The sequence below is a fragment of the Athene cunicularia genome (genome assembly GCF_003259725.1).
Source record: "Athene cunicularia isolate RWA chromosome 1 unlocalized genomic scaffold, athCun1 chr1_part2, whole genome shotgun sequence".
NCBI classification, from domain to species: domain Eukaryota; kingdom Metazoa; phylum Chordata; class Aves; order Strigiformes; family Strigidae; genus Athene; species Athene cunicularia.
The window spans coordinates 73,557,708-73,583,000 of record NW_020799092.1 but is presented as its reverse complement, the minus strand read 5'-3'; the positions used below and the strand labels follow the sequence as shown (position 1 = coordinate 73,583,000).

Sequence of the window (25,293 nt, the reverse complement as noted above, 5' to 3'; positions counted from 1 at the left end):
CAGAGCAGTTAGGCTGTGGAAGATTCAAAAGGAAATGAAATCACAAAAGCTGCATTAAGATAGTCTGAATCTGGTTTGCACCCCAGAAAAGTGAGAGAATACTGGTGTTGCTCTCCCTCTTTATTAGACCTGGGGTTAAGAGAGACTGTCAGTCTGGATTTCCAGCCTTGACTTGGAATTTCCTTGCTTTTTATGGGTTTTAACCAGCTCTATGATATTATTTTAGCATACTTTCCATGGCTTAATTTTTAAAGTGGGGAAGTAGCTGTGCTTAGTCCCCTGGGGTTATTGTCCTTGGTAATCTTTACTTTACGGTTACATAAACAGCTGAGAATTATAGAAGCTGAGCGACTGTTCAATAAAAAAGAAAATGCCCTCTTAAATTTCACAGGCTCTAAGGCAGGAAACATGGACTTGATACTCTCCTGGCATTCATACAGAACTTTAGCCATTGCTTTATGTTGTTTCCGCTTATGGCAGTTTGTTGGATGTCCCAGCACTGGCAACATATTCGCATAATTTTGACTATATATGTCTTTCACAGTAGAGGAATGTATGGCAACAGAAAGACAAGACTGGAGCTAGTTTCTAGGTTTTTTGCCTTTCTAATAAAATGTATTAAATGTGTCAAGATTTTTAGAAATTAATATATGTTTTCTTGCAACTACTTTTGCTTGGACTTGGATGTGTTAATTTGCTGCATCCTTGAATCTATAATTTGTCTTTCATCACCCACACCAAACACTTTTCCCACCTACAGATGCCATACCATATACTATACCCACAGACACCCCACTCTTCTGTGCCACTCCCTTGTCCCTCAGTGCCTTCCTAGTTTCCCACTTTCCATCTCACCTCCTACACATTCCCAATCCGGATATATAGAAGGCACTAAAAGGCATGCCACGAAGGTAACCAGAAGTGGAAAATGGCTGACCTGCCAGCATAGACAGGACTCATCTATCCTGGTACCTAGGGCTTATTTCACAAAGTACATCTAAGGTATTCTTGGAGAAAGAAGGTGATGGATGCTCCAAATACAATAAATCTCCAGCAAAAAAAGAGCTATTTAAATAAAGGACATTTAAACCCCCCCAAAAAAAACCAAACCAAAACAAACCCAAACAACAACCAAACAGGCTATGAACTGCATATGAATATATTTAATCTTCAAAGTAGAAGTATTAAAGCATAAGGGGAATGAAGTTAAAAAATGCTGCCCAATAGTAGTCACTGAGGCAGCCTAGCTGATTTTAAGGGGAATTTGGATAACATTTTATGTGTTATCATATAGCAAACTTGTCTGACACTGCAAGGGACTTCAGTGAGTAGACCAAGTCTCTTCCAGGTCTGCATTCCCATAAATTTACAAGGGCATATTTAAACAACCTTAACAGTGAAAGCAGTGGCAGGATTTTTTTGTGTGTGTTTTTTCTGTTATTGCTCTTTTGGTGTTTGTTTCTCCTCAAAGATCTCTTGCATTTGAAATATTCATTTCTATACTTGAACCAAATTAGTCAACTGGTATCTCCTAACAGGCAGGCTATAGTCAGGACCAAGTTCCACACTTTCCCACCACTGCTTATACAGGTATGAACAACTCCAACCCTTGCAGGAACAAAACATGTCCATATATGCAAGCCTCATTTCTCACTCCATACACCCTCCCACCCCCATTCCCATTATCTTTATTGCTAAGAATAGTAAAAAATAATTTCACAGTGATAAATTCCATGTGTGACAAATGCTAATGTCACCTAACACGGTGCTAGGAAGTACTCAGAAACTATGGCGACGGTGGCATAATAATGTGAACAGAATGGCATACGAACTCAATTTACAGGGTTTTTTTTTTCTCCCTTAAGTCTGTAGTTCCAAATTTGAGTGATTGAATATGAATTTTAAATTGTTTTTCTCATTGCAATCTAACAAGTCTTTTCTCTATACATTTTTATTACAACACGTTCTTTTTCTCTTGGAAGAAATGTAGAATTTCTGAAATCACAAAATAATCACTTCTCTCTTAATGTTACTTGATGTTTATACTGTCACTAACCTGAGATGGTTACAGCTCAGGAAGCCATAGGTCCAGCTGAATGCTTGATCCAAAGATACTCATGTATTTGAACCAGTTGACTCATCCTGTCTCAGAACTGCTCCCTGTATCTTTATACAAAGTCAGAGAAACATTTGATTCAGAAATCAAAGACCAAGTAGCAATTAGAGAATGTGCATTACAGTTCCTTTGGATATGTGGAAGATCATGGAGATGGTGTGTAAAGACAACCAGAAAAATTATAATCTCCCATCAAGTGGCCTAAATTAAATTATTTTAAATCCATCAAGGAAATAAATCTCTCTCTTTCTCTCTCATTCTCTCTTCCTCCCCTTCCAGTCTATATCATTTCTTCATTACATTTCAGTGCTATGGATGAGATTTTGTTGTGTTTAAGTGTGAAAAATTGGCAAAACTAGCCAATGGATACGTTTTGAAGCTGGAGTGGAAAAAACAAGTGTGAAAGATAAAGCAGGAGAGGACATTCTCCTGATCTGACTGTGCATTTTGAAGAATTCCTGACACTCTAGAGAAAATGACCTGGGGCAAAAAGACTTGCATCAGTAAACATGTCTGTCTGAGATAAAACCACGGTATGGTTGGGGAAGTTAGGATACAAATTGGTCCAGGAACACCTGACTTAGGATATGTGTGTATTACATGGTTAACCATGGGCTCATTTATGGGTTTGATCTTGGTCAGCATTATTATCCACACCAGAAAAAAATAGCTGGGAGCGTAGATTAGAAGCCATTCTTTGCTGCAATTCATACTATGACTCTCTTTATAGAGCATATAAGATCAAAAATAATGAGGCAGCTCAGAGTGCTTTGTGCACTGTTTCCACTGGAGACCAGAGAAGTTTGTCTGCTGCACATAGTACATTTTTAGGAAAGAAGTTCATTGCTCTCCAAACAAGCACCGTGGGATATGACCCCAGTCCCAGACAGATCAGTGAACAGTCTCTCTCTAAACAGACTTGGAAGTGATGGCCAGCTTGGGGATCTACGTGCACTCATGTACACTAAACTGATGTTGCCTTAGAATTGTTAAATTTTAGGGGGTTTATGTCGGTGGTGAATATAATATCAGGTCAACAACCCAGTAAATCTTTGTGAGCTTCATGTCAGGATAAGACCTGAGAGTATAACCCTTCCCATCACCTATGCTCTGACTTTTCTGGGGAGGAAATTGGACGAATGAGCCAGAACAAGCTCTGACTAGATGCTAGATGTGGATAAATCAGTGCATCCGGCTGTACAGGGCAAACCAGGTCATCTGGCTTGGGTGTGCAGAATCAAATTTGATGACCCAGGTGAATTGCTTTTTATAGACACAACTTTAGATTAACAAATCTAAGTCTCGTCTTCCACCTCCAGCAGTAGGAGCTGTGTGACCAGGTGCATGAGTACGCTCCAGTAGTCACACTCTTGATCCTGCATGTCTCCACCTCTGTACCCATCACATACTGAATAATAAATACCAGCAGTTGATTACAAGAAGTCCCGGTGATACTCTATGTTCTCTAGAAAGCTTTTTTCTGAAAAACAAAACAAAACAACAAACCAAAAACCTAAGAAAGTTTGTTTACTTATATGTATTTATTTAAATGGATAGCTTGTAGAGTTGGCAATGGACAGCTTTGTAAATTGATGGTCTGTTTGCATAAGGAAGGTGACAAACTCTGTATATAAGTCAAGCAGTGGTAGCTGTGGTGATAATCTTTACTATAAAGCTTTGTGTGCTACTTTCAGTTAATATATGGTTAAAAGGACCATATCTATCTATACATATATGTATAAATATGTTACCCACATGCATCAGTTCATAGGAAGCCTCTTCTTTTGCCCCGGAGATGTATTTCAAAAGGGAGAACAAGGTAATTTATCCAGGACAGATGTAGTTAGGTTGTAAGGCTGCACTTGCTTTGCTTTTGGTATAGACCCCACTTTAAATTACACAACATGGGTTTTCTTTGTAATTATTATTTTTACAAATATCTAAATCATCTTAAGGAAAAGGAAAGTTCAGATTAGGTGGCAGGATGCCAAAGACAAAGCCTGTGTGTTTATAGGCCTTGCAAATTCAAGTGGGTTTCCCATGATCTCTGAGATCTCATCACATCTCTGCTGTTGGAAAACAGTGACTTTTAGCTACCAAATTGTGCCTCTTTTCCTGTTCACAAAAGTAGCTAAGCATTTTTTTCAAGAAAAACTAAGTAGAAATCTGCTTGTAAGGAATGACACAGCAGAATACTAATTAAACAAAGCTGGAATGGGTCTGTCACAGCCCGCTTCCTTGGGATATGACATATATCTGAATCTTTTTTTTTTATGTTCTTGTGTCGTTTTTGTTTTTTTTTTTTTTCTCTTCTGCTCTAGCCATCAATTTAATGAGTGTTGACCCTGTCAATACCAATTTCCTCTTCTCAGGCCACCACGTTCAGAGTTTGGTGGGCATTGAATAGAGATTTACTGTTGACTGGGTAATTTGAGTTCATGTGTGTGGTGAAAAATTAGTCAGGAGAATTACCCAGAAAAGTGGATGCCATGACAATGCATGTCACCATGGTGTGACCAGCTCTGCTGACATAGGTTTCAAAAGCTCTCCCCCTGTGAAAATGGGGCCTGTTTGCAAATTAATTAGTTTCTGGCAGCAGCTTGATTGTTGACCCAAAGTTTGTAGAGTGGAAAAACAATCAGATTAGTGTGTTCAATATAAAGGCCCAGCACAGCACTCAAGTGCAGTTTGCCAAACTGTTGAAGCCGTGAATAGAGTGAAACAAATTCTTTTTTGAGAAGCCAAGGCAAAGGTTAAGTGTGATGTGACTAGAGCATGCTGGCCGCGGGGTGGTGTGGGGAGAATTAGAGGTTTCAGCCACACAAAAATAGAGAATGCTGAGCGAGTTGCATTGAATTTAATGAAATTCACAGCTTCAGACGAAAAAGTGTTTGGCAATGCTTTAGTCTGTGTTAAAGGGAGAAATAAGATGGCTTTGTTTTAACAAGTTTTCTTTGTACAGCCATGTGGGACACCACAGACTGAGGGTCTAAAGGGTTTAGAGATACTTCCTGAGCCTCCACGCTGTTTCTAAGCACCTGCAGACTTAGGTTTGTACCAGTTCCTCCCCACCACACACTAACTCTCTTTAATGATTCAATCCAAGCTTCCCATTCATCACCTCTAACATTTGGGCAGGTTTCTTCCTTTAAATAGCGCTGGTGCCAAGACTCACGGGCAAACATATTAGAAATCAACCCTTGCAGATAGACTAGCTAAAACTTCTTATTCATGTACAGAGACAAAAGTTAGATACTAAAAAATATCACAGGTCAGATATTTAGTTGATAATAAATGAGAATATCCCCAATGCAGCCAAGAAAGATCTACAGATTTCTACTCACTGCAGTGCTCAGCTCGTTTCACTAATATGCTTTATTTTTTGAATAGCTGTTTTTTTGTATAAATCTGTCCTTCATCATCTATTTATGGCATTCACTGTTATTTTTGTCCTTATAATATTTCCGTTCTATCAAACAACGCCTGTCCATATTTTAAATTATTATTTTACCTGCATGACAAATAGAAAGAAGGAAAATGCCAAGAAATGTGGAGGAGACCCTGTTCATGGGCAGTTGATACAGTCTTCTCTTGAGGCAATATCTTGGCCCTGTTGGCCTGGATCAGAATACCTGACAGAAGCAGGGGAATGGGAGGATTTAGCTGCTGAGATTAAAATTCAAAGGGCTTCACGGCCACATAGCCGCCACCTACCCCATCAAGTAACTGAGATGTCCAGCGCAAACAGCAGAGTTAATGATGTGAGGATACAGCCCCCTAGTCTGTTCCTACCTCTCTCCCTCATTCCGTAAAATTACAACTGTTAGTCTGCAACATATACAGACCTTGTGATTTTTTCTTGCTAATGGGGCTGAACCTAACCCCCTTTACGCTAACATTCCCGAACCATGAATTGTGTGTCCCAAAAGGCATTCAGTGTTGCTTGCAATTAACACAACTGATTGCTCAAAGCCGGCACCTGATGTGGCATGTAGCCAGCTGGAAACATAATTGGCTCCTTAGATGGAGAAACATCCACTTCAGAGTGGAGTTTGTGATGACGGAATTATTAGTTCAAAGTAAGCCAGGTATTTGAATACCTGGTCTGTACATTAAAATCTCAGTTAGCGCTAGACACAGCTGAAATAAGTTGCAGACTCAAAGCCTCCCATTCTTTATGTCTCCATAACTTCCCCTTCTCTTTGTTCATGAAATCGTGTAAATTCCAGTCTGAATGCTTGTAAGGCTAAGTAATTGCTTTTGTTCTTTGGGTTATTTAATTACAAATCTCAGTAGATGACAGGTCCTCTGCACTAAAGGAAGACATCACATTTGCACAGTTACAGAGTCCCAACACAAATGTGTGTGGCAAATCAGTGACTGCAGATTTATTCATGCCCTCTGGGACCTGCACTGCCTTTTCAGCTTAGCATGCAATATGATTTAAATTACAGCTTGTGCAGAGCTGTGCCTTGGGATTACACTCCATGTTTCCAACTGTTTATAGTTCAGTGAGCTTTAACCTCTGTGATTCTGAAAATTAAATAATGTCACGGCTGATATCAAACTGATGGCTGGTACTAGATTGCTAAATACTGTCTTGTATTAAAAACCTATTTTTACAACAAAGTGGAAACATCAATATATTTAAAACATTGATAACACATTCAGGTAGTTGAAGAGCACAATTCAAAACTCACACTAGAAAAGAATTTCAAAGCTAATATTAAGCTCCATTTTCAAGGATATATTCCTACTTCCATATTTAGTAGAGTTATGGCTGGTGACTTTACTAAAGCAGGACAGGGCCTAACACAATACTTTGTGATTTGGTAGGCACAAAAAGCATGTAAGATCAAGAAATGTAGCTAAAGCATCTGTTGTATTTGTTGTCAATTCCTTGCAGATTTTAAAGTTTCATTATTTCTGAAATACTACGATAAATCAAATCTTAAGTCTAGAAGACCTTTTTGTGCTGTAACTGTAGGACATGTTAATATTTCTGTAGCCTTTCAACAGAGAAAACACCTAGTTAAAAAACCTCTATATTTAACATGGCATGTAGTTTTCCAGCAGATGAGTTTTCATCCTTTTCATGGTTTTAATTGATACAAAATATTTTAGTGATTTTTCTTCATTTACTCTGCAAACCCAGTGTTTCCAGGATAGATGCTGTTCCAGTCCCACTTGAGCCACTTCACTGGGTCCCTCCCCAGGTTCCACTAGGCAACACCTGCAAAACAAAAGGGTGAAACAGATACCACCACCACCATCACTTAGCCTGTACAGCTTTATTCATGACTGTGGTGTAAGAAAGAGACCAGGAAGAGAAAAGGACAAATGGGAGAGACAAACATTATTTATCTTTCACTTGTAAAGGTGGCATGTTTGACTAAATAACAGAAAATAAACAATGAAATCCCAAATACCTTTGTCACAGAATTGCAGTTATCAGATATGATGGACAGATCACACACACACACACAATAAAAAGCTTGACAAATGGTTCCTCATTTGATGCCTTTAAGTTTTGACAGTGCAATAGATCCTGAACTTCCCAAGGGTACTTCTTTTTCTCCTTGACCTTTAGGGTACCCTTTGTTACTTATATTAGGCTTCAGTGTCTAGTTTTTAGGTTTCAAAGTGGTGTCTGAAGTATCCCTTCCCTTGCTATTCCATTGGATTCCATAAACTTATATCAATCTATCTTTGTTGAATAGCTGGCTGTTAGATTTGATTTTTCCAAACATGTAGATAAATGCTCTTACATACCATACAGTAAAAAAGACATAGTAAATTTTATGGTAACATTTAAGATTTGTCAAGGTATAGAGGTGTTCACCAGCTAATAGTTGATAGTCAGAAGCATGTGAATGCCTCAGATGTGATAGAGTACAGACTATTACTGAAATGTGGTAACACTGTTTTTAAGAATCTCAATTTCAGTGAGAAAGCAGCAGTGCTGTATGAAAGTTTCTGTATCCTAAAGACTGTTGAGAGTAACCCACCAAAACTGAACTGCCAGCTGATACGCTTTTTCTAGTGGTTTTGCCCTCTCTTCTCAGATCCATATCACTGGTGGCTATAGGCTGAATGTTTCACGTATTAGGAAGGTGAGTCGTCTTGTGTTATCAGGGAAAAATTACCTCTTTCAAGGGCAAGGGTTAAACTGTAAATCTTTTGACCACCATCCCTTATACAGCATCCACCGGAATTTGATGTTCCTGAGCACTTAGGGCTGCCACAAGCATACTAAATAAATGAAGACAAAATAGTTCCCTCTCTGATTTACCTTTTAAAGTGATAGCCTGGCTTGTGTTTTTGCGTAGATTACCCAATAATGGAAAAGAGTATTTTTAACATATGTTTGTATGTATAAATTTAATTTCCTGTTGGTAGTTTTGTAAAGTTTTCCATTCAGGTAAGTGCAGCAAGATTTGTAGGAAGATTTTACTAGATGAGTTGATAGAAGAAGAAACCAGATAACCTTTCAGGGACAGAGATTATTTTTATAGATGATCGTTAAGAAAAACAGAAGAAAAGTTATTTTAAAGACTGGATTACATATTCTTTCCATCCACTCCACAGCTGTTATGACATATACTATCATAATACACTATCTGTGAATATGGCCATATATCTGAGGATTGATGTTTATTGATTCCTTCACTGCCTTTTGACAAAATTCAATACCCTTATAAATAATAAAAAGTGTTGGACTGATGTCAGTGAGATTAATCATATTTCCTGAGTTCTACGATAACATTTGACACACTGTAAAATCTGACAGTCATAGGGCACAGCTCTCTCCATTTACCACCCCTTCGATCTCTGTTTCCTATTCTTCTGTTTCTCTAAAGGAACTTCCACTAAATGCAGAAAAAGCTTCATGAGAGGGAAAGGTGCAAAACCTTCCTATGAGATATTGTATATGGACTAGTGAGTCATCAATTTTTTTCACAAGATTGTGTGAATGTGTTGTCATTATTAATACCCAGTTCTGCTCCATATTTGACATACTTTCAGGTTGGTTTTTTTTTTCCAGACTTATCGGTAGGAAGCATTATTTTAAAAAGTGTTCCACAGTTTCCCATTTATTACATAACTTGTATTTTTTACTGTGTTTCATTCTTTTATTTATAAATACTTTTGCTAAACTTTCTGCTAGTTCCTCTCCCTGTTGTCAAGTATCATAAGCATGTGTACTGCAAATTCCTCCCTCTCTGCTTTTAAAAAAAATGCTAAAATTTTTGAGTTTGATACAATGTTACTCCAAGGAGGTTTTCATTCTTAGAAGTCACAGTTCTTACATCAAATATTTCTGAAATGTTATCAGTGAATAAAATAAAAAAAGGGGGGAGGGTTTGCTTGTACAGGATAAGAGTCCACATCAATTAAACAGAGTCTGGAAACAACTTTCTGACAGAGCTGCTTAAAATGTAGTGTTGCAAGACTTTTCTATCTCAAGCAACTCCGTGGTTTTCATCACACCTGTGCTATCAAACATCTTTTTTTTTTTTTTAATGACCAGAAGTAAGTTTCATATCATCAGTAAACTAGTACATTATTTCAGTTGAGTACAAAACCTGTTAATACCTTATGTTGACTGAAACTAAATTAAGTTGGAATCACCTATGCTCATGTGACCACAGAAGGAGGTTGTCTTAACTGATGTTATCATACTGAATATTTCAGGTTGTGCTGAGGGGTTTTGCTTCCACTTACAGATGCCTTACTGCATTTTATGTTTCTGGGCTACACTGACAGATCAGTTAAAAACACTCATTCACCCAACCCCTTTTTCAGTCTTTACTGCCATCCCTCATTAATCTTATTTTAATGGATCTTGTGTCAAGTTGCTTTACACTAGCTGTAAAAGGTAATTATAACAACAAAACCTTTTTCACAGTTTGACAAAATGTCCTCAGTTTCGTGGCCAAATATAAAGGATTTAACAAAGAAATTAAATTACAGGAGATTGGATAAGTTAGGAAATTGTTACAGGAGTGTCTGCTGGATCACTCCTTGGGAACTGGCTCGGGCTGATGATCATTTCCCGATGAATGAACATCACTCACTGAGAACAGAGATGATGTCAAGAGTCCTGTCCAGTTTTTTGACATGGTGTCAGGGAGGAGATTGTTTTTACAGCTACACAACCCCTTCCACACCCTTCAGATTGAACTTGGCAGTAAAAAGTTTGGAAGTTTTCTTCCTATCTTGAAAATAGATGATTTTTGTCACAAAGGCCATATTTGTTCACAGTGTAGACAGAAAAAAAAAGTGATGTATGTGTGGGCAAAGGGTCCTGCTGGAGAAAGGGTTCTACAGAGATTTCTGACAGAGAAATCTTAAGAGTTTACAGCTCTGGAGATAGATGGAGGCTGAAGACATACTTGTCAAGATACTGTTCAGTTTGGGGTTTCATGCTTTTGCCAATTGTACTGCTGAAGGCTGTCCTACTTTCCCTTCAGTGAAACATGTTTGCCTTGTTAATCCCCATCTATTCCTCACACAGAGTCAGGGACTTGTCTACTGCAATGTGTCAGCAGTTTGGCTGATAGTTTGCTACAGCATGGTCTCTCTACCTTCAGGACACTTTCTTGTACGCTCTAATTTCCAAGATGCAAAGAGGAAGAATATTCCATCCAGACATAATCAGACATCTCTCCACATTCTGGAAGGCCTGAGAAAATCACATTAGTGGAGAGGAACAGGTTTGGTCTCTGAGTTTTGGGTCATCTACCATAAATCGCTTGGGCATCTCCAGGGACTTGGACTCCACCTGTGAATCTTCAGAGCTTACAAAAGGCAGACCCATAGCATGGTTTTAATTGCCAAGAGTGTGTAACACCCCAAATCAGAAACCTCTTTTGTCCTCAGTGCCTTCATGCTCCACTTCCTACCCTAATACATCACTTTTTAACATAAAGACTGTGATATTTAGGTTTTTGTCACTCATCCAGAGCTCTAAAGATGTAGGTTACACAGTTAAGGCACAGGCTTTCCAGTGTTTTTATTTCCAAGCATCAATGTCAAAAACTTCAGATAAATGACCTAGAGAGGAAGAAACAGGCTCTTAGCTGGAATTCTCATTAGCTTTTTCTGCAGAGAGGTTAAGAAATACAGAAAATTGAGATTAAAGTATTCCTAAATGGAGGCAGTATGCTGCAAGCCTTCCTTTCTGTTCTGTGAAGGACACTAGTTTTCTCAGTTGCCCAATTATTCTCTCTGAGGGACAAGTAAATCAGTTTAAAATTAACAGTGTTGATAGATATACAACACCTTAAAACATAGTCAGCAGTAGAAAAGAGGTGTTAATTTTGGTTGTTCTTCTGTAAAGAGATAATAATCACCTCTTTTAAATTAAATAAGGTGGGTAGATCATAAGCATTGTTTTGTGAGAAATCTAATTTACGTTGAGAATTAAGCTATAATTGTACTGAACTTTTGTATTCACTTTTCTTCACCATATAATTAGGCATTACAGGGAATCAAAACTATTGTTGTCTCTTTAGAACAAAGGCTTCAGAAACTGATAATTGCATCAGAGATCCTTCTCCTTCCTGTGTGATCTAAAATGTTACTCCCAAGAAATACTCATACTGAATTATGCCTCTAAGGCAGAGGAGGAGAGACATCTCTGGGTAGTGACACTGCCTGGAGATTTAAGCCTTGGTCGGTATTCAGAGGCTCACTTACTCTACTTCAGAGGTTCTAAGTACCATAAATTAAGGTTGTGCTCCCCTAAGGTTGGTCATGTGTTTCTGTGGCACTGGGAAGAAGGCCGGGTGCATCAAGATGCTGTAGTCACCGCCAGCCACCCCACAGGCAGTGTCGCTTCCAGCCCCAGCCTGGTTCTTGGGGAGCTGCAGCCCACAGCGCAGCCCCTGGCTGACCTTACAAGGTTCTGCACTTCTTAGAGCAATCCAGCCAACGTGGAGCTTGTATGCCTCAGTACGTTCTTTCCTGTGAGGGTGGTGAGGCCCTGGCACAGGTTTCCCAGAGAAGCTGTGGCTGCCTCCTCCCTGGCAGTGTTCAAGGCCAGGTTGGACGGGGCTGTGAGCAACCTGGGCTGGTGGAAGGTGTCCCTGCCCATGGCAGGGGGGTTGGAACTAGATGAATTTTAAGGTCCCTTCCAGCCCAAACCACTCTATGATTCTATCATACTGTAATATTAACACTCAGTCCTTCTTTGGTTTTGCCCCAACTATAAATCAGTAATTCCTTAAAAAACCCACACTTAATTCAGATTTAACATCTCTCACAATAAGAAAGATGCACACGTGACACTCGGTGTCAAAGCACTGAAAAGCCACAATGACTAGATTCCTCTTGCTGTATTTGGAGGTATAACACTGAGATGTGGAGGAATTTACTTGTGTAAAAGTATTGTGTGCCTTTGTTAATGTGTGTCTTTTTGCTTGTTATGTTCCTGCTGCATCCATGTATTGATGTAATAGAGAGTGATATGTTACTATTATTTGTAATATCTTTCACCCTTGAAAATCTCTTTATGTCACAAAAAAAAATCATAGAAGTCGCCACTGAAACTTTATAGCTAGATTCTGCAGAGGGTTTTTTTCATAATTTTGAAGAGTATTGAATAAGAAAAAAAAAAAGAAGAATATGTATGCAATGGAAATTACAAGAAGGCTTAGCTAAACTTTAAACTTACTAGCCCATATTATAATCTGATTATGTCACCAAAATTACCTTTACTAGTGTTTGAAACATTAAAAAAAAAAAAAAAAAAAAAAAAAAAAAAAAAAAGGATATGACTTCTAAGAAAAAGAAACTGCCATAGCTAACACACTATTTTATGATCATCATGCCTCGGCATAAGTCTGGCTTGACTCAAAGATGAACCACTTGATAAATATCATCAGTCTTTAAAACTCTGATGAGAATTTCCACTGCAACATCAGTGACTGCTTCTCACCCTGTGATAGCTGCTAACTTCTCAATCATGCATGTGTACCACACATCCATCTCTGCCTAGCCATGGCTTTGAAAACGATGTCTTTAAATCAGATGTCTATTCTGTGGTCTGTCCCTGGTACTACCTTCCATGTCAGCATCTGACAGCAAGTTACCGCAAAACCTTCATATTAGGTCCATCATAGCCACAAGTTTTCCCTTGTGCAAAGAGCATTCCCACCTTAAGGATGTGGTCTGTTGCCATCCGTGTTGTTGAAGAGCTTCACTGTAAGCAGTGAGTCCATGAGAATTCCGCGGTGTTTGCCTGAGTCACTGGCAACAAGAGGGATGTGAAAGCTGAAGAATTAAAATGAAGGGACTTTGGAAGAACACCACTAAACACTTCGGTGTTTTATAAACTCCATTTGAGCGTGTAAAACCACAAACCAACTTAGCTCTGTCATCAGCGTATGTTAAAAGCTTTGTCCTCTGGTGACCTGGTGTGCTTGTGACAGACAGCTCTGCTGTGCGGGTTTGTGCCTGCATTGTGACTGATTGTGCTGCATGTCCTCCTCTCTGTGGGTAGTAGAGCTCGCTGTGATTGCATGTTCAGATTTTCTGAGGACAGTGCTTGGCTCTCTGTGCTGGGTCTCAGTGGATGGGCACTGTACATGGGTATGAAGTCCTGAGTAGCTGTCTATTTTCGTTGTTGTTAAATTTTTAATTTCAGCTTCCCTAGTCTTTCTCCTCTCCTCAGGGCCCCAGTCACCCTCCAGTACTTTTCATTAAAATATAGCAACTGCAGTTTTACTGAGCGTAAAATCTCCCTGGTTTCCTAGAATTTCCTTGCTGTGAACTGATAAATTAGTAATTTTGACCATAAATATACAATAATAGGGGCATCCAGTTCAAACTCTTTACAAAACATTTCCTGAGAGAGCTGCCCTTTGGCTCCTGTCAAGTGATGAAGAGATGACCCCAGCTTCTGTTCCTTCAGCTTACTCAATCTTGACAGCTAAAGGTAATTTCTATGCCTTCAAGTTTATAGATCTTCATTAAAATGCTAATACAATTCAGTTAGAAATCCAATTTCTGACTTTTATTGTTTCTTGCTATTGTGGAGTGTCTGTGTCTGTGCGGTTGTTGCTGCTCAAGAGTAACATTTGTGAAAGAACAAATGCAGATCGATGTTCCTCAGTTTTTTTCTCAAACTGAAGTGCTGAGACAAGCAAAACATGTTTCCATTACTTAACTAAGCAAACAATGGCATATAAATCACAGAGGCAGCTGGACCAAGGTGTCGTTTTCATAAAGAGCCAGATTTCTCATGAAGGACAGTTTAATGGGCTGCTGCCAATGAAATGTCTGCAGAGCTGGTAATTGCAAGAGGGCATGCAAAAAGTGGCGCTAGAAAGGTGTCGTGTGGGAGCTGAGAAATAGCTCCGCAGCCAAGACAACTGGAAAAAGGAGACTGAAAAAGGTGTGTGCTTTCATAATTTGCTTCTTGAGGCTGATTGTTTTAAATAAAATTCTAAGTTTTTATTTTTAGCCTGTTCACATTGGCTGCAAGATCAGAGAAGTGTTTTTAGCTGTAATTTTATTTTGATCATGTTTATGCTGTGGCTTTGTTTCTCCTTTGATCATGCTTAAACATGTTTCAGACATGTTTGTTTGATGTATGCTGTTTTTAAAACACTCTTCCACATTGTCTGCTTTTGTTTTTTTAAAACAACGAAACGTTGCAAAATATTTGCTGTCAAATTATTTCTTAAATTCATTTTCCCAAAACACGCTTTCTGGACTTTGAGCTAATGGGAGCCTGCTTTTAGACAAGAAAGTGTTGAACTGCTTTAACAGCATTTCTGAGCACTTCAAGGATTGGAGACAGTTTTAGGATCGCAAAATACCCAGTAATTCATACACAGAAATCAGAAGTCATCCTATCTATCCACAATAGCTGCAGTGCACCAACTTTTACAATTGTCACCAGTGGGTTTGGATCAAAGTCCCACTTTCCGTTCAGTAAAACTTGCTTGAAGTTCATTCCGTCACTACTTCTGAGGCTGTGTTGGATGCATGAAATAGGTCAACCCTGAATGAATTACTTTAAACTTCCCATGGGGACCCTTTGATACCGAACCTGTTTAATTTTGCAGGGTAAGGCAGGGCAGGCTCAATACAACATACACATTCATGGATGACATTTTTTCTTCTGCTGCATGGGTGAGCAATTAGGAGAGTCAAGGAGAAGTCCCTCATCTGTGGACAACATCTCCCTTCCCTTCCTCATAGAAGAGCAATAAAAAAATGTGATGTAGTCCATGGAGAGGGCTATGTTGCGTGACTGCCGGCCATCTGGCTGATTGATTCATCATGAAGCTAAACAGTTACTTGTAAGCATGGTCTGAAGCCCTGGAGTTAAATGCAAGTGTGCATCAAGCCTCAGGCAAGTCAAACAGCTTCTCTGCTAATGAAACAATAAAGAACACACTACAGATCACTAGTTCACACCACCCACTTCTTAGTTTTATAACCTACAAAATTATCAACCACGTTTTCTCCCTCTCTCCACACGTATAACCAGGATGTTGCTTTTATGATCATTATATTCATTCTGAACAGAAATTAATCTGTTTCTATATGCAACAGAGCACAAGTAGCCTGTTCTTCCTTTATTTGGTTCATTGCATAGACATAGTTTTGTTGTGTGGAAGAGGAGAAAAAAAACCCACCATCAGGTAACAAGAGCAAGAGCCCTACAACATGAAGAACTACTCTTTTATTGACTAAAACATATCGACTTAACCAGATGGCGAAACAGCCTGGGGTTTGCTCAGTAAGAAACACCAGTGTTATTCAACAAAAACTGTTCCGTGATGTACAATGGATGTGTTCTAATATGAAGTTGTGTGACCGCTATATTTTCAGGAATGTAGGTTTGGGTTATTAATCACTAATTGAAAATCTGAATTCATCCCAGATGGGCACTGGTAAGAAATGTATACAAAGCATATTCACAAGTGCTCTGGTTACGGTGTTAGTTATATCTGCCTTCCTCACACCCCTCTCCTCTGCTACCACTCTGAAAGAATTGTTTGAAATAAATATTTTTGATTTATTAAACTATTTTTCTATCATTCTTGTATCAATTCTGCTTTAATAGTAGACTGTCTTACTGTTTCTAGGTTCTCTTGCAAAATTATGAGAGGGAAAGAAAAGAATAATAATATGCTAACCGAGGGCAAGTTTATATAACCTGTACTATATCAGCAATATTATTGACTCAAATGGAACTCCCACAGTATCTTCATAGGCCAATGTAAAGTTAGATTTTTGATGCCTGATAATACAGTGATTTATTTTAGAATTTGATATCTTGTGATTTACAAAACCCATTGCACTAGAAACAAATCATTCAGCCATTTGGGAATGTATTTAGGTTTTGATTGAATGATTTTTATTTTTTTTTACCCTTTTCATTAAGACCTCAAGATTGTAAAAACAGTGTATTCAGACAAGAGGTTCTCCAGATGCAGTAGCCCAGAACAGTGTCTTCTGATGGGTATCCTCTTTCTCTGATATATCCTGCCACAGACTGAGATGCAGAAATTTTCCAGCTGTATTTTTGTGTTCCTTCTGATACAAGTTACATTCAAAGCCCTGGTAGATCATATATAAAATAATAGATATTTACTGTGGTATATTATACTCTACATATTATTTATCTTGGGCCTCATGTCAGTGTAACTTGAAGGCTATTAAATGCATGCTAAGAGAAAGGAAGAAAATTTAGTAGCTTAAGTTACTGGGGTTTGGGGTGGAGAGCTTAAGCTGATTACAGATTTTTGATGTTTTCAGATGTCTAAAAAGATTTAATAGACAATGGGTAATAGACACAGTTCCACAGAGATCTGGTCTGTGCTCTGTGTTGTTCAACATGTTCATAAATAACCTGAAAAAGAGGTTGAGCAGCAGGATGAGAAAATTTTTCACATGATACTAAGTTATTCAGCATAGTGAGACAAAGGAAGACTGTGAAGAATTACAAAAACATCTTATGCAACTGAGTGGCTAAGCAATCAAATGACAAATTAAATTGTTCTTGATGAATGATGTAGTGATAAACTGTGAGGATAACTATGAGGAAAACATCCCTATCTTCACTTATAAAGTGATGGGCTGCGGACTGAACATTACCAATGAAGAGTTCTGGGGTTATGGCGCATAAAGCTCCACGAAAAGTTCAGATTACTGCTTAGGAACTGTCAAAGTCATATCAAATGCTATGAATTAATAGAAAAAGAACAGAGAATTCAACAAAGAGCATTGCTATAGCTCTTGTATAAGAGCACGATTCATCCACATCTTGAACACTATGGATATTTCCAATACAGGAATTAAGAGGCATCAAATTAAGTTAGTCAGATCAATGCTCAAAACATGAAATCAGAAGTAGGTTTTGGATCATTAGATTGTGTATGTGTGGAACAAATTCCAAAAGAACGCTATGAATGCTGGAAATATCCACGGGTTCAGGAAGTCTATACAGATAACTGGATGAAAAATCTATTGTGAGTTACTAAGGATGTAGAAAGTAACCAAGCTCAGGGAATCAGCTACACTGAAAAGAGTTGGAGGAAGGGAGATTATTCTAGCAGAGTATTATTTGTACTTACTGTATTCATGCTTTGTCCCAGATAATTGCTTCTGGACAGTGTTGGAGTGTGTATATTGATCTAAGTAAACTTTGGTCTAAGCGAGTATGGTCATTCTCATGTACTCTGTATATATATGTATATATACATACACACAATGTACATGAGAATATATACACACACACACAAAAAAAATTATGCTGTATGTATAATAGAAACATCTAAACACATACATGGATATAGATAAATATATAAAAATATGTTGCTTACAAACATTGCCACCCTTAATAAGGCAATGGGTTTCACAGGACAGCTAGTGCAAACTGGCAAAACGAGTACAGTTCATTATTTCCATGACTATGTAGCAATAAACATACACAGAGAAGATGTTAATGCATGACACTAAAATAGCTTATAATTTCACATAGGAACAGGACTCTGAGTAGTTAAATATAGTTCACAGTTAATTATCTCAGCAGGATATAAAATGGTTATAAAACAGATTGGTAAATCTGTTGGATATGCCTTCTTTTTCCAAATATAGTGAAAGATACCAGCTGAAGTATCTCTGTAAAATACAGTGATGAACCAGATTCACCACTGGTATGAATTTACTGCTATGATTTCTATAAAATTCTCTCCCAAATCTTTCCACCATTTTTTCCATAACTGATCAGTATGTCTGCATTTACATTTGTTGATGTATCTTCTTTATCACCAAATAATGTCACTCTAGTTCTCAAGAAACAAAGGTTTTCTGTGAAAAAAAAATCTTTTAAAAAGTGAAAAGACAAAGTGTTTCAACATCATGAGTAGAAATTCATGAATGAATTTCTCTTCTGAAAGCAAGACAAAAATGTTGGGGTTTGAAGTGTTATAGTAAAGTAGATAATATCAATATCAATCACAATTATTTTTTATTTAATTGTTTTGACAGTAACATTTTTTTACATGTAAAATACCTTCTTTATATATTTTTCATTATTGCTAAAGTTAGGGCTATTACATTTGTCTCAATAATTCTCTCATTTTATGTGTGACACATACAGAAAGAGTACTGACCAAAGTCAAAGCATCCAAAGAAACAAGAATTATGTCAGTAATAAATACATGGAATTAGGAAGCCATACTGTAATGTTATACAACCGTTTGTAAAGAGATTTCATGAATGTTTAATTGCTCCAATAATAAAGTTAAGATCTGTTCATTAAATATCTGTAACAAACGCCTCTGTGTATTAAAGAGAAGAAGAATGTAAACACCTGTCATGTTGGTAAATGATGGTGTACCTAACATCGATATATTTGCCATTTGATGCAAAGATTGATTCTTGGGAACCAAAATCACAATTCATTTATATAAAGAAGGCAAGTAATTCAATTCATGGAATAGTAACATGTGCATTGGCATTCTCTTCTCAGATCCTAGATTTATTAGTGCTCACCTGATACAAGAGAGCGACAATCCAGAAGATGACAAAATCTATTTCTTCTTCCGAGAAAATGCAATTGATGGAGAGCACACTGGAAAAGCCACTCATGCCAGAATAGGGCAGATTTGCAAGGTAAAATGATGACTTCTTTGTGTGAGATTGAATACACTTTGCAAGTGATTTTAGAAACTGCATTTTCTTGCCTGTAAACTATTCAGTATTAATACCAGCATTGTACTAAAGCAGAGATCATCCCAAGTGAAAAATATTTAGGAGATAACACACCCAAAGGTGTAGTATTCAGTTCTTTTCTGTTTGGGGAAGCTTCACAAACTCAGATGTGTTGTTTAAAAAGGCATAGGCATCTTCTGAGGTTTAGAATGTGTCTGCAAAAGAGAGAAAATTTTACAGGAAATATGATACTTCCAGGTAGACCAAAAACATTTGAAGAATTTACTTTTTAAAGGAATGTTTATACGTTTCTATTCCCACATTAGTGAGAACCTTTAAAACAGAGGCAAAGGAAGATTTAACGACACAGTTGTTTGAAGCTAGCTGTGGAAATGGGCACTCATTCAGAAGACCCTTAATGACTGCAGATTGAATCATTCATCCACACTGATAAACATCCAAATATTTTTCTGACAGACTTTTAAAACGATTTCTACAAATAAAATTATATTAATAAAAGTTGTAGCTTTGGCAACTATGATGTTTACGGTAAAATTTCATCTTAATCCATAAGCACAGTTTCAATTTATCTTCTCAAATCCAGAGGGAACTGCTTGTAAACCAGTTTCCTCATAACTTCTTGGTGCACTTTAGCTGCAAAATTTATGAATATACAACTGATCCCACTGTTCTGGCATTTTTATCTACTTTGTTCACTTGCAACTTGCATTTCTACTTTGTTGCTACCCAGTTAAGTATAATAAACCCCTTCAGCTTTACCAGGACATGGCAGCCTGGGAACTCTGGAGAAAAATATCCTCCCTGTCTTTCCCCAGCGCTATATATATATTACCATATATAATGAGGTTTGGGGTTTTTTGGTTTTGTTTCTTAAATGATGTGCTACTATGAAATCTGTTGCAATACAATGTAAAATAAAAGCAATTCAGAATTAATGTCTTTGACAATAATGTTTTTCTATGTAGAAGGTGAACTCTTTTCTCTGTTTTCTAAAAGTAGCATCTTGTGATTATTTACTGTATTTTCTCTGTACTCTGTTGATAAACAAAGACTGGTACTAGATATTAATGCAAAATACTTTTGTTATTAGAATGACTTTGGTGGACACAGGAGCCTTGTTAACAAATGGACAACTTTCCTCAAAGCACGTCTGATTTGTTCTGTGCCAGGACCTAATGGCATTGACACACACTTTGATGAACTACGTAAGTGGCAGAAATGGTTTTAAACACAGAAATGTTTTCAGGTATTATCCATATGAAACTAACTTAGTTTTCTTTTCCTTCTCTTGTTACTGTTACAGAGGACGTGTTCCTAATGAACTCAAAAGACCCTAAAAATCCAATAGTCTATGGAGTGTTTACAACTTCCAGGTATAGAATGTATCATTTTACTTGCATGGAAACTTGGGTGGCTTGTTTTAAAGAGTTCTCTTTGTTAAAGATGTTTTTAAGAAACACAAAATTTTCTTAACCTTTGAACTGAGAAGTCAGTGGCACTAAGAACTAATGAATTAGGTTTCTTTTCTTATGAGCAATGTACATCATCACTCTGAAGCTAGTAATCACAAAGACTATCAGTTTCTCAGGCTGTTCTTGCCATTGAATTGGCTTTTTATGGTGGGGATCAGAATTTGTAGCCCTTTCCACACAGACCTGGAAAAATAACACAGGCATAAATATGCTTGTTTGGGGGCAGGGTAAAATACAAAATCTGTGGTGTGAGAAATTAGTTACTCAAGCAGATATTAGTAAAAAATATTGCTGAAATCTGGAAACTTTAACGATCTTTCAAAAGTTCTGTTATTGAATCACATATAACTGTGACATGAATGTTTTGGTTTCATTGTGCTTTCACCAAGAACAAAATTATGCTTGTAGCTTTGGCCTGAGGAAGGTTTGTAGTACTGGTTGCATTGTCACATTTATTTGTGAAGGACAAAAGTTTTAGTTTCTAAACGGAAAGAATGTTTCTAATGATAACCAGGCATAGAAGAGGGAGATTTACAAGTCCTTACTGTCGTCTGTAGGAAATCTCAAGGTAAGAAACACTGAAGTTTGCGTGTGTGCTGCCCAAATGACAGAAGAGGCTGCTAAAATATAGAAAAATGCGAAGTGTAGGAAAGAGTTGAATAGTTCTCTAGGGACTGCCCCGTTGAAGTTTACTCAAACTGGGGTTTTGGTCTTCTGGGGACAATATATTTTAAATAGTGAAATAGCAACCATCTGCTTAGGAAAATATCTGAGAGATCGTATCAGTTATGCTGAGCTTTCACAGGAGGTGAGTTAGGATTGCTCTGAGAACATGTCAGAGTTTTGATAATCAGCACATGCAATAAATTAGAAAGCCACAGGCCGCTATTCCCATAGCTCTTCCACTCAATTAAACCGACTGATAATTTAAAGCACCTCATCTGATTTCTTCTCCCCTCATTTTTAGTAATATCTTCAAGGGGTCAGCAGTGTGTATGTACAGCATGACTGATGTGAGGAGGGTCTTTCTTGGTCCCTATGCCCACCGAGATGGACCAAACTACCAGTGGGTTCCCTACCAAGGGCGAGTGCCATATCCACGCCCAGGAACTGTAAGTACCCTGAGCAATACAGTAATCTGAAATGGGAAAACTATGGAAAATATTTTCACACATTACATGGTCCTTGAGCTGAGATCCAGGGAAGAAACTGAAAAAGATAATGAAATGGATAAGGTGACAGAAGGGAAAGCTTGATGATTCCTCCAGATCAAAAATGTACTGACTTTCTTGTGAAGTATGAAGCTGCAATAGCAACTTCATTTGGATTTTAATTTTGGCATTCATATTAACAAATTCAGCAGAAGTTTGAGCAATGGCTGGAGAATTTTACTGAAAGTCAGATGTTTAATAGATTATGCTGCATTATCCTTTCCTTGGAATTTTTCTTACAAATATTAGCTGCGACATTCTTAGTGACAATGAACAGAAAACAGAACATCTGCCTGACTGTAAAGAAACTTTCAATTGTTCTTGACATTATAGTGAGACAGATATTTCTGCAGTGGATGATAGAGTGACTGTAATATTTTCTAACTTCCATTGGCATTTTTTAAAATCTTTGCTTCTACCTGTTTCTCTGTTTCTAGTTATGAGTGACTAAAATGTCAGTGTATATAAGACATCCATATGTATAACTCCCAACTAATGTCATCACATTCTAGAAATCTTTAACTGCCCCTGAAATGAGCAGAAGTCTAAGAAGATGGGACATTCATGAGAAAAGCATTAATTTTATACATTGGGGTAGCTCCTTAGCTAGTATAAATCAGCTTGGCCCATTTAAGCTGTGAAATGTCATTGCTGAAGATTAAATATATGTGCACACATGTATACATATAAACTATAAATATAAATATATGTCTGTAATATTCTTTTAAAAGCTTCCTTAAATATAAAGCACAAAACAAACCAAGAATAACTTTGATCTTTTCTGTTAAATCATCGGATTTTCTACTTTTGTCTGTTATGTTTTGAAATTGTTCTTTCAAACATGATCTTTCAATTGGTCTGCAACAGCTAGACAATATATATGCTCAACCTAATGAAAATTACTTCCTAAATAAAACAGTGCTCCCTGACAGCCAGATTCCTCATCACTCCTTGCTTTGTCGCTACGACTGCTAAAGAGATTCCTAATTTTTTCCAGAGTTAAAATACAAGCTCTGCAGCATAGGAAAGGTTTCATTTTTTATTTGATGTTGAACCTTTTTTTTTTTTTTTTATTACTATTGTTAATGCTGATATGTCAGAGGGGTATTTTTAAGTTGTATTGTTTTACATCCTTGTGGAAAATTTGAATGTGTAGATTTTTTGGTATTTCTTGTATAACTAATATAATCGGTCTGACAGACTTAATGAGTTAGTGTTCATTATTCTGTTTATTTATATTGGTTTTTGATTCCAGTATTGATAAACCTTTCTAAACAAAACCAAATAATAGATATTATGTAAAACTACAGACAAAGAAGAACGTTACATGTTTGTATCACAGAAATGGACTGAGATACAGAACTGACTGCTGAATAGTGGCTCTGTTACGCTCATTCCTCAGCAGAGATTGGACACAGCTCTATTGAGATTCTGAATGCACAGCTCAAATATTTGCCCTAGAGACTGGCAACACAGCCCTGCCTGCCTCGGAGCCTGTGGGTTATTCCAAGACTTGTCTGAGGGTCTTGAACTGAGATCCATATGGGAGAAGAATAACTTGATCAAATTCCCAAGAACAAGCAGAAAAGCAGGGACCCAAATCCAGCCCCTAAGTGGCTAAGTGACCTAAGCCACCAGATCCCTTGCCAAAGTAGGGAAATACAGTTAAGTTACATACGCTTTTTTTTCTGGCTACCCCCTCAGAATGGATTTTACCCTTACAATTTCACTATAACATACTTATACCAAGATTCACAAAGAAAATGTGAAAATATTCAGATTTCATTGTAAACATTTTTCTTGCCTAAGGGCAAATCTGATCCCAAATTATACAATTCTACATAACCCTTCAGTCATGTAGTGCAAGAGGCCATGCCACTGTAAATTATGTTAATTAAAGAGTGGCTGAGGCCATCAATTTCTCCTAGCCCACTGCCAGTGACTCCAGTACTGGTGTCTACCACTTTGAATTTTTTTTAATTTTTTTTTTCCCCTCACAGTTGCTAAATCATTCTACTGTATTAGTAGGATAAAACTGAATTTTAAGATCAGAGATGTTTCTGGCTGAAAAGAAGCGTTTTGTTTCTAAAGTGATAAAATTGAATGTATTTTCAATGGCTTTGAAAACCTGTTGAGAATAAAGAAGAAAGGTTTTTGAAGATCCTTTAGATGTCAGACTTACGTCTTCCTTTTCCAAGAAACGGAGAAAGGGAAGGGAGAAACAAAACCTGAGCTTCTTACAATGATTCTGTTCCAGATCTCACTGCAGATAAACAGTGCTGAATTATCTGAGGAATTTAATAGGTGCAGTGCCAATAAACTTCTTGAGCATCTGGTGACTTGCCCAGTACGAGCAAGCAAAAAGGAAAGTTAAGCTTCTTTTGAAAAGTCAGAAAACTTTGTAAACAATACTAGATCGGCTTCACATTTAACAAAGAAGTTGCAAGATTCTTCCTTTAAGATCTAGTAATTATTATTATTATTTTTAACCTTTTAACAGTATTTGGGAGAGGAGGAAGGATTTTTGTATATACTTCATCTTGAGTGAAGTACCTCATCCTGAATTCCTGTCTGACTTTCTGTGAATTCATCTACAGAGCTCAAGTTTTCTCTGCTTCATGGTACCAGGAGTCTATTTTCAATTATGACCGAAGCCCTTTTTGTTCTTAACAAAATGTAGTGATTGATTTATTCTGTTGGATTCCCTAATATGACAGATAGGGGGTAGCCTAGTTACCTCCTCCTGGCTGATCAAACCCTTGACATAGCATACTGGGGACTGGCAACTGGAAGTGCATGTTAAATGCAAAACTTCTTTTGACCCTACTTGGATCCAAGATCGAGCACCTTTCTCCAGACTTTTTCAGGACATTTGTATTCATGCCTATCTTTTAGCACATGAAAACTTCCCTTGTTGTCAGTGGGACTGATTAAGTATATAAACATGAGTTCTGATGAAGCGCCTTGCCAATCAGCTTGACCTAGACCCACTAATATCAAAAGCAATCCTGTCATTATCATCAAGGATAATGTCTTTGTTTGTGTGTCCTGGTTTTGTGCCCATAACATAAATAAACATGACAGGACTTTCCTTCTCAGGACAGCTCAGACTTTATGTGGGTTGAGATTTTTCTGCAAGCACTTTGGACTATGGATAGGCCAGATCTAACCTACTGATGGTGCCCATTTCACTCCATCAACAAAGGGAGTTGTAGCCAAAAGACTATAGCTTCCTAAAGTTGGGTTGGATGAATATGAGCTGCAGACTAGTCCAGGTAATGTGCTTTAGACTTTA

At 37.5% G+C, this 25,293-nt stretch overlaps 1 protein-coding gene across 1 annotated transcript in view; it reads left to right on the top strand.

The window, feature by feature from the left end:
* The window catches only part of SEMA3A (semaphorin 3A), a 333,234-nt gene that overhangs the window by 278,078 nt on the left and 29,863 nt on the right, over positions 1 to 25,293 (top strand). Inside the window, exons 9-12 of the mRNA XM_026868121.1 lie at positions 19,113 to 19,255; positions 20,406 to 20,520; positions 20,619 to 20,688; positions 21,755 to 21,899. Coding sequence (XP_026723922.1) covers positions 19,113 to 19,255; positions 20,406 to 20,520; positions 20,619 to 20,688; positions 21,755 to 21,899 — 473 coding nt within the window. The remainder of the gene's footprint in view (positions 1 to 19,112; positions 19,256 to 20,405; positions 20,521 to 20,618; positions 20,689 to 21,754; positions 21,900 to 25,293) is intronic.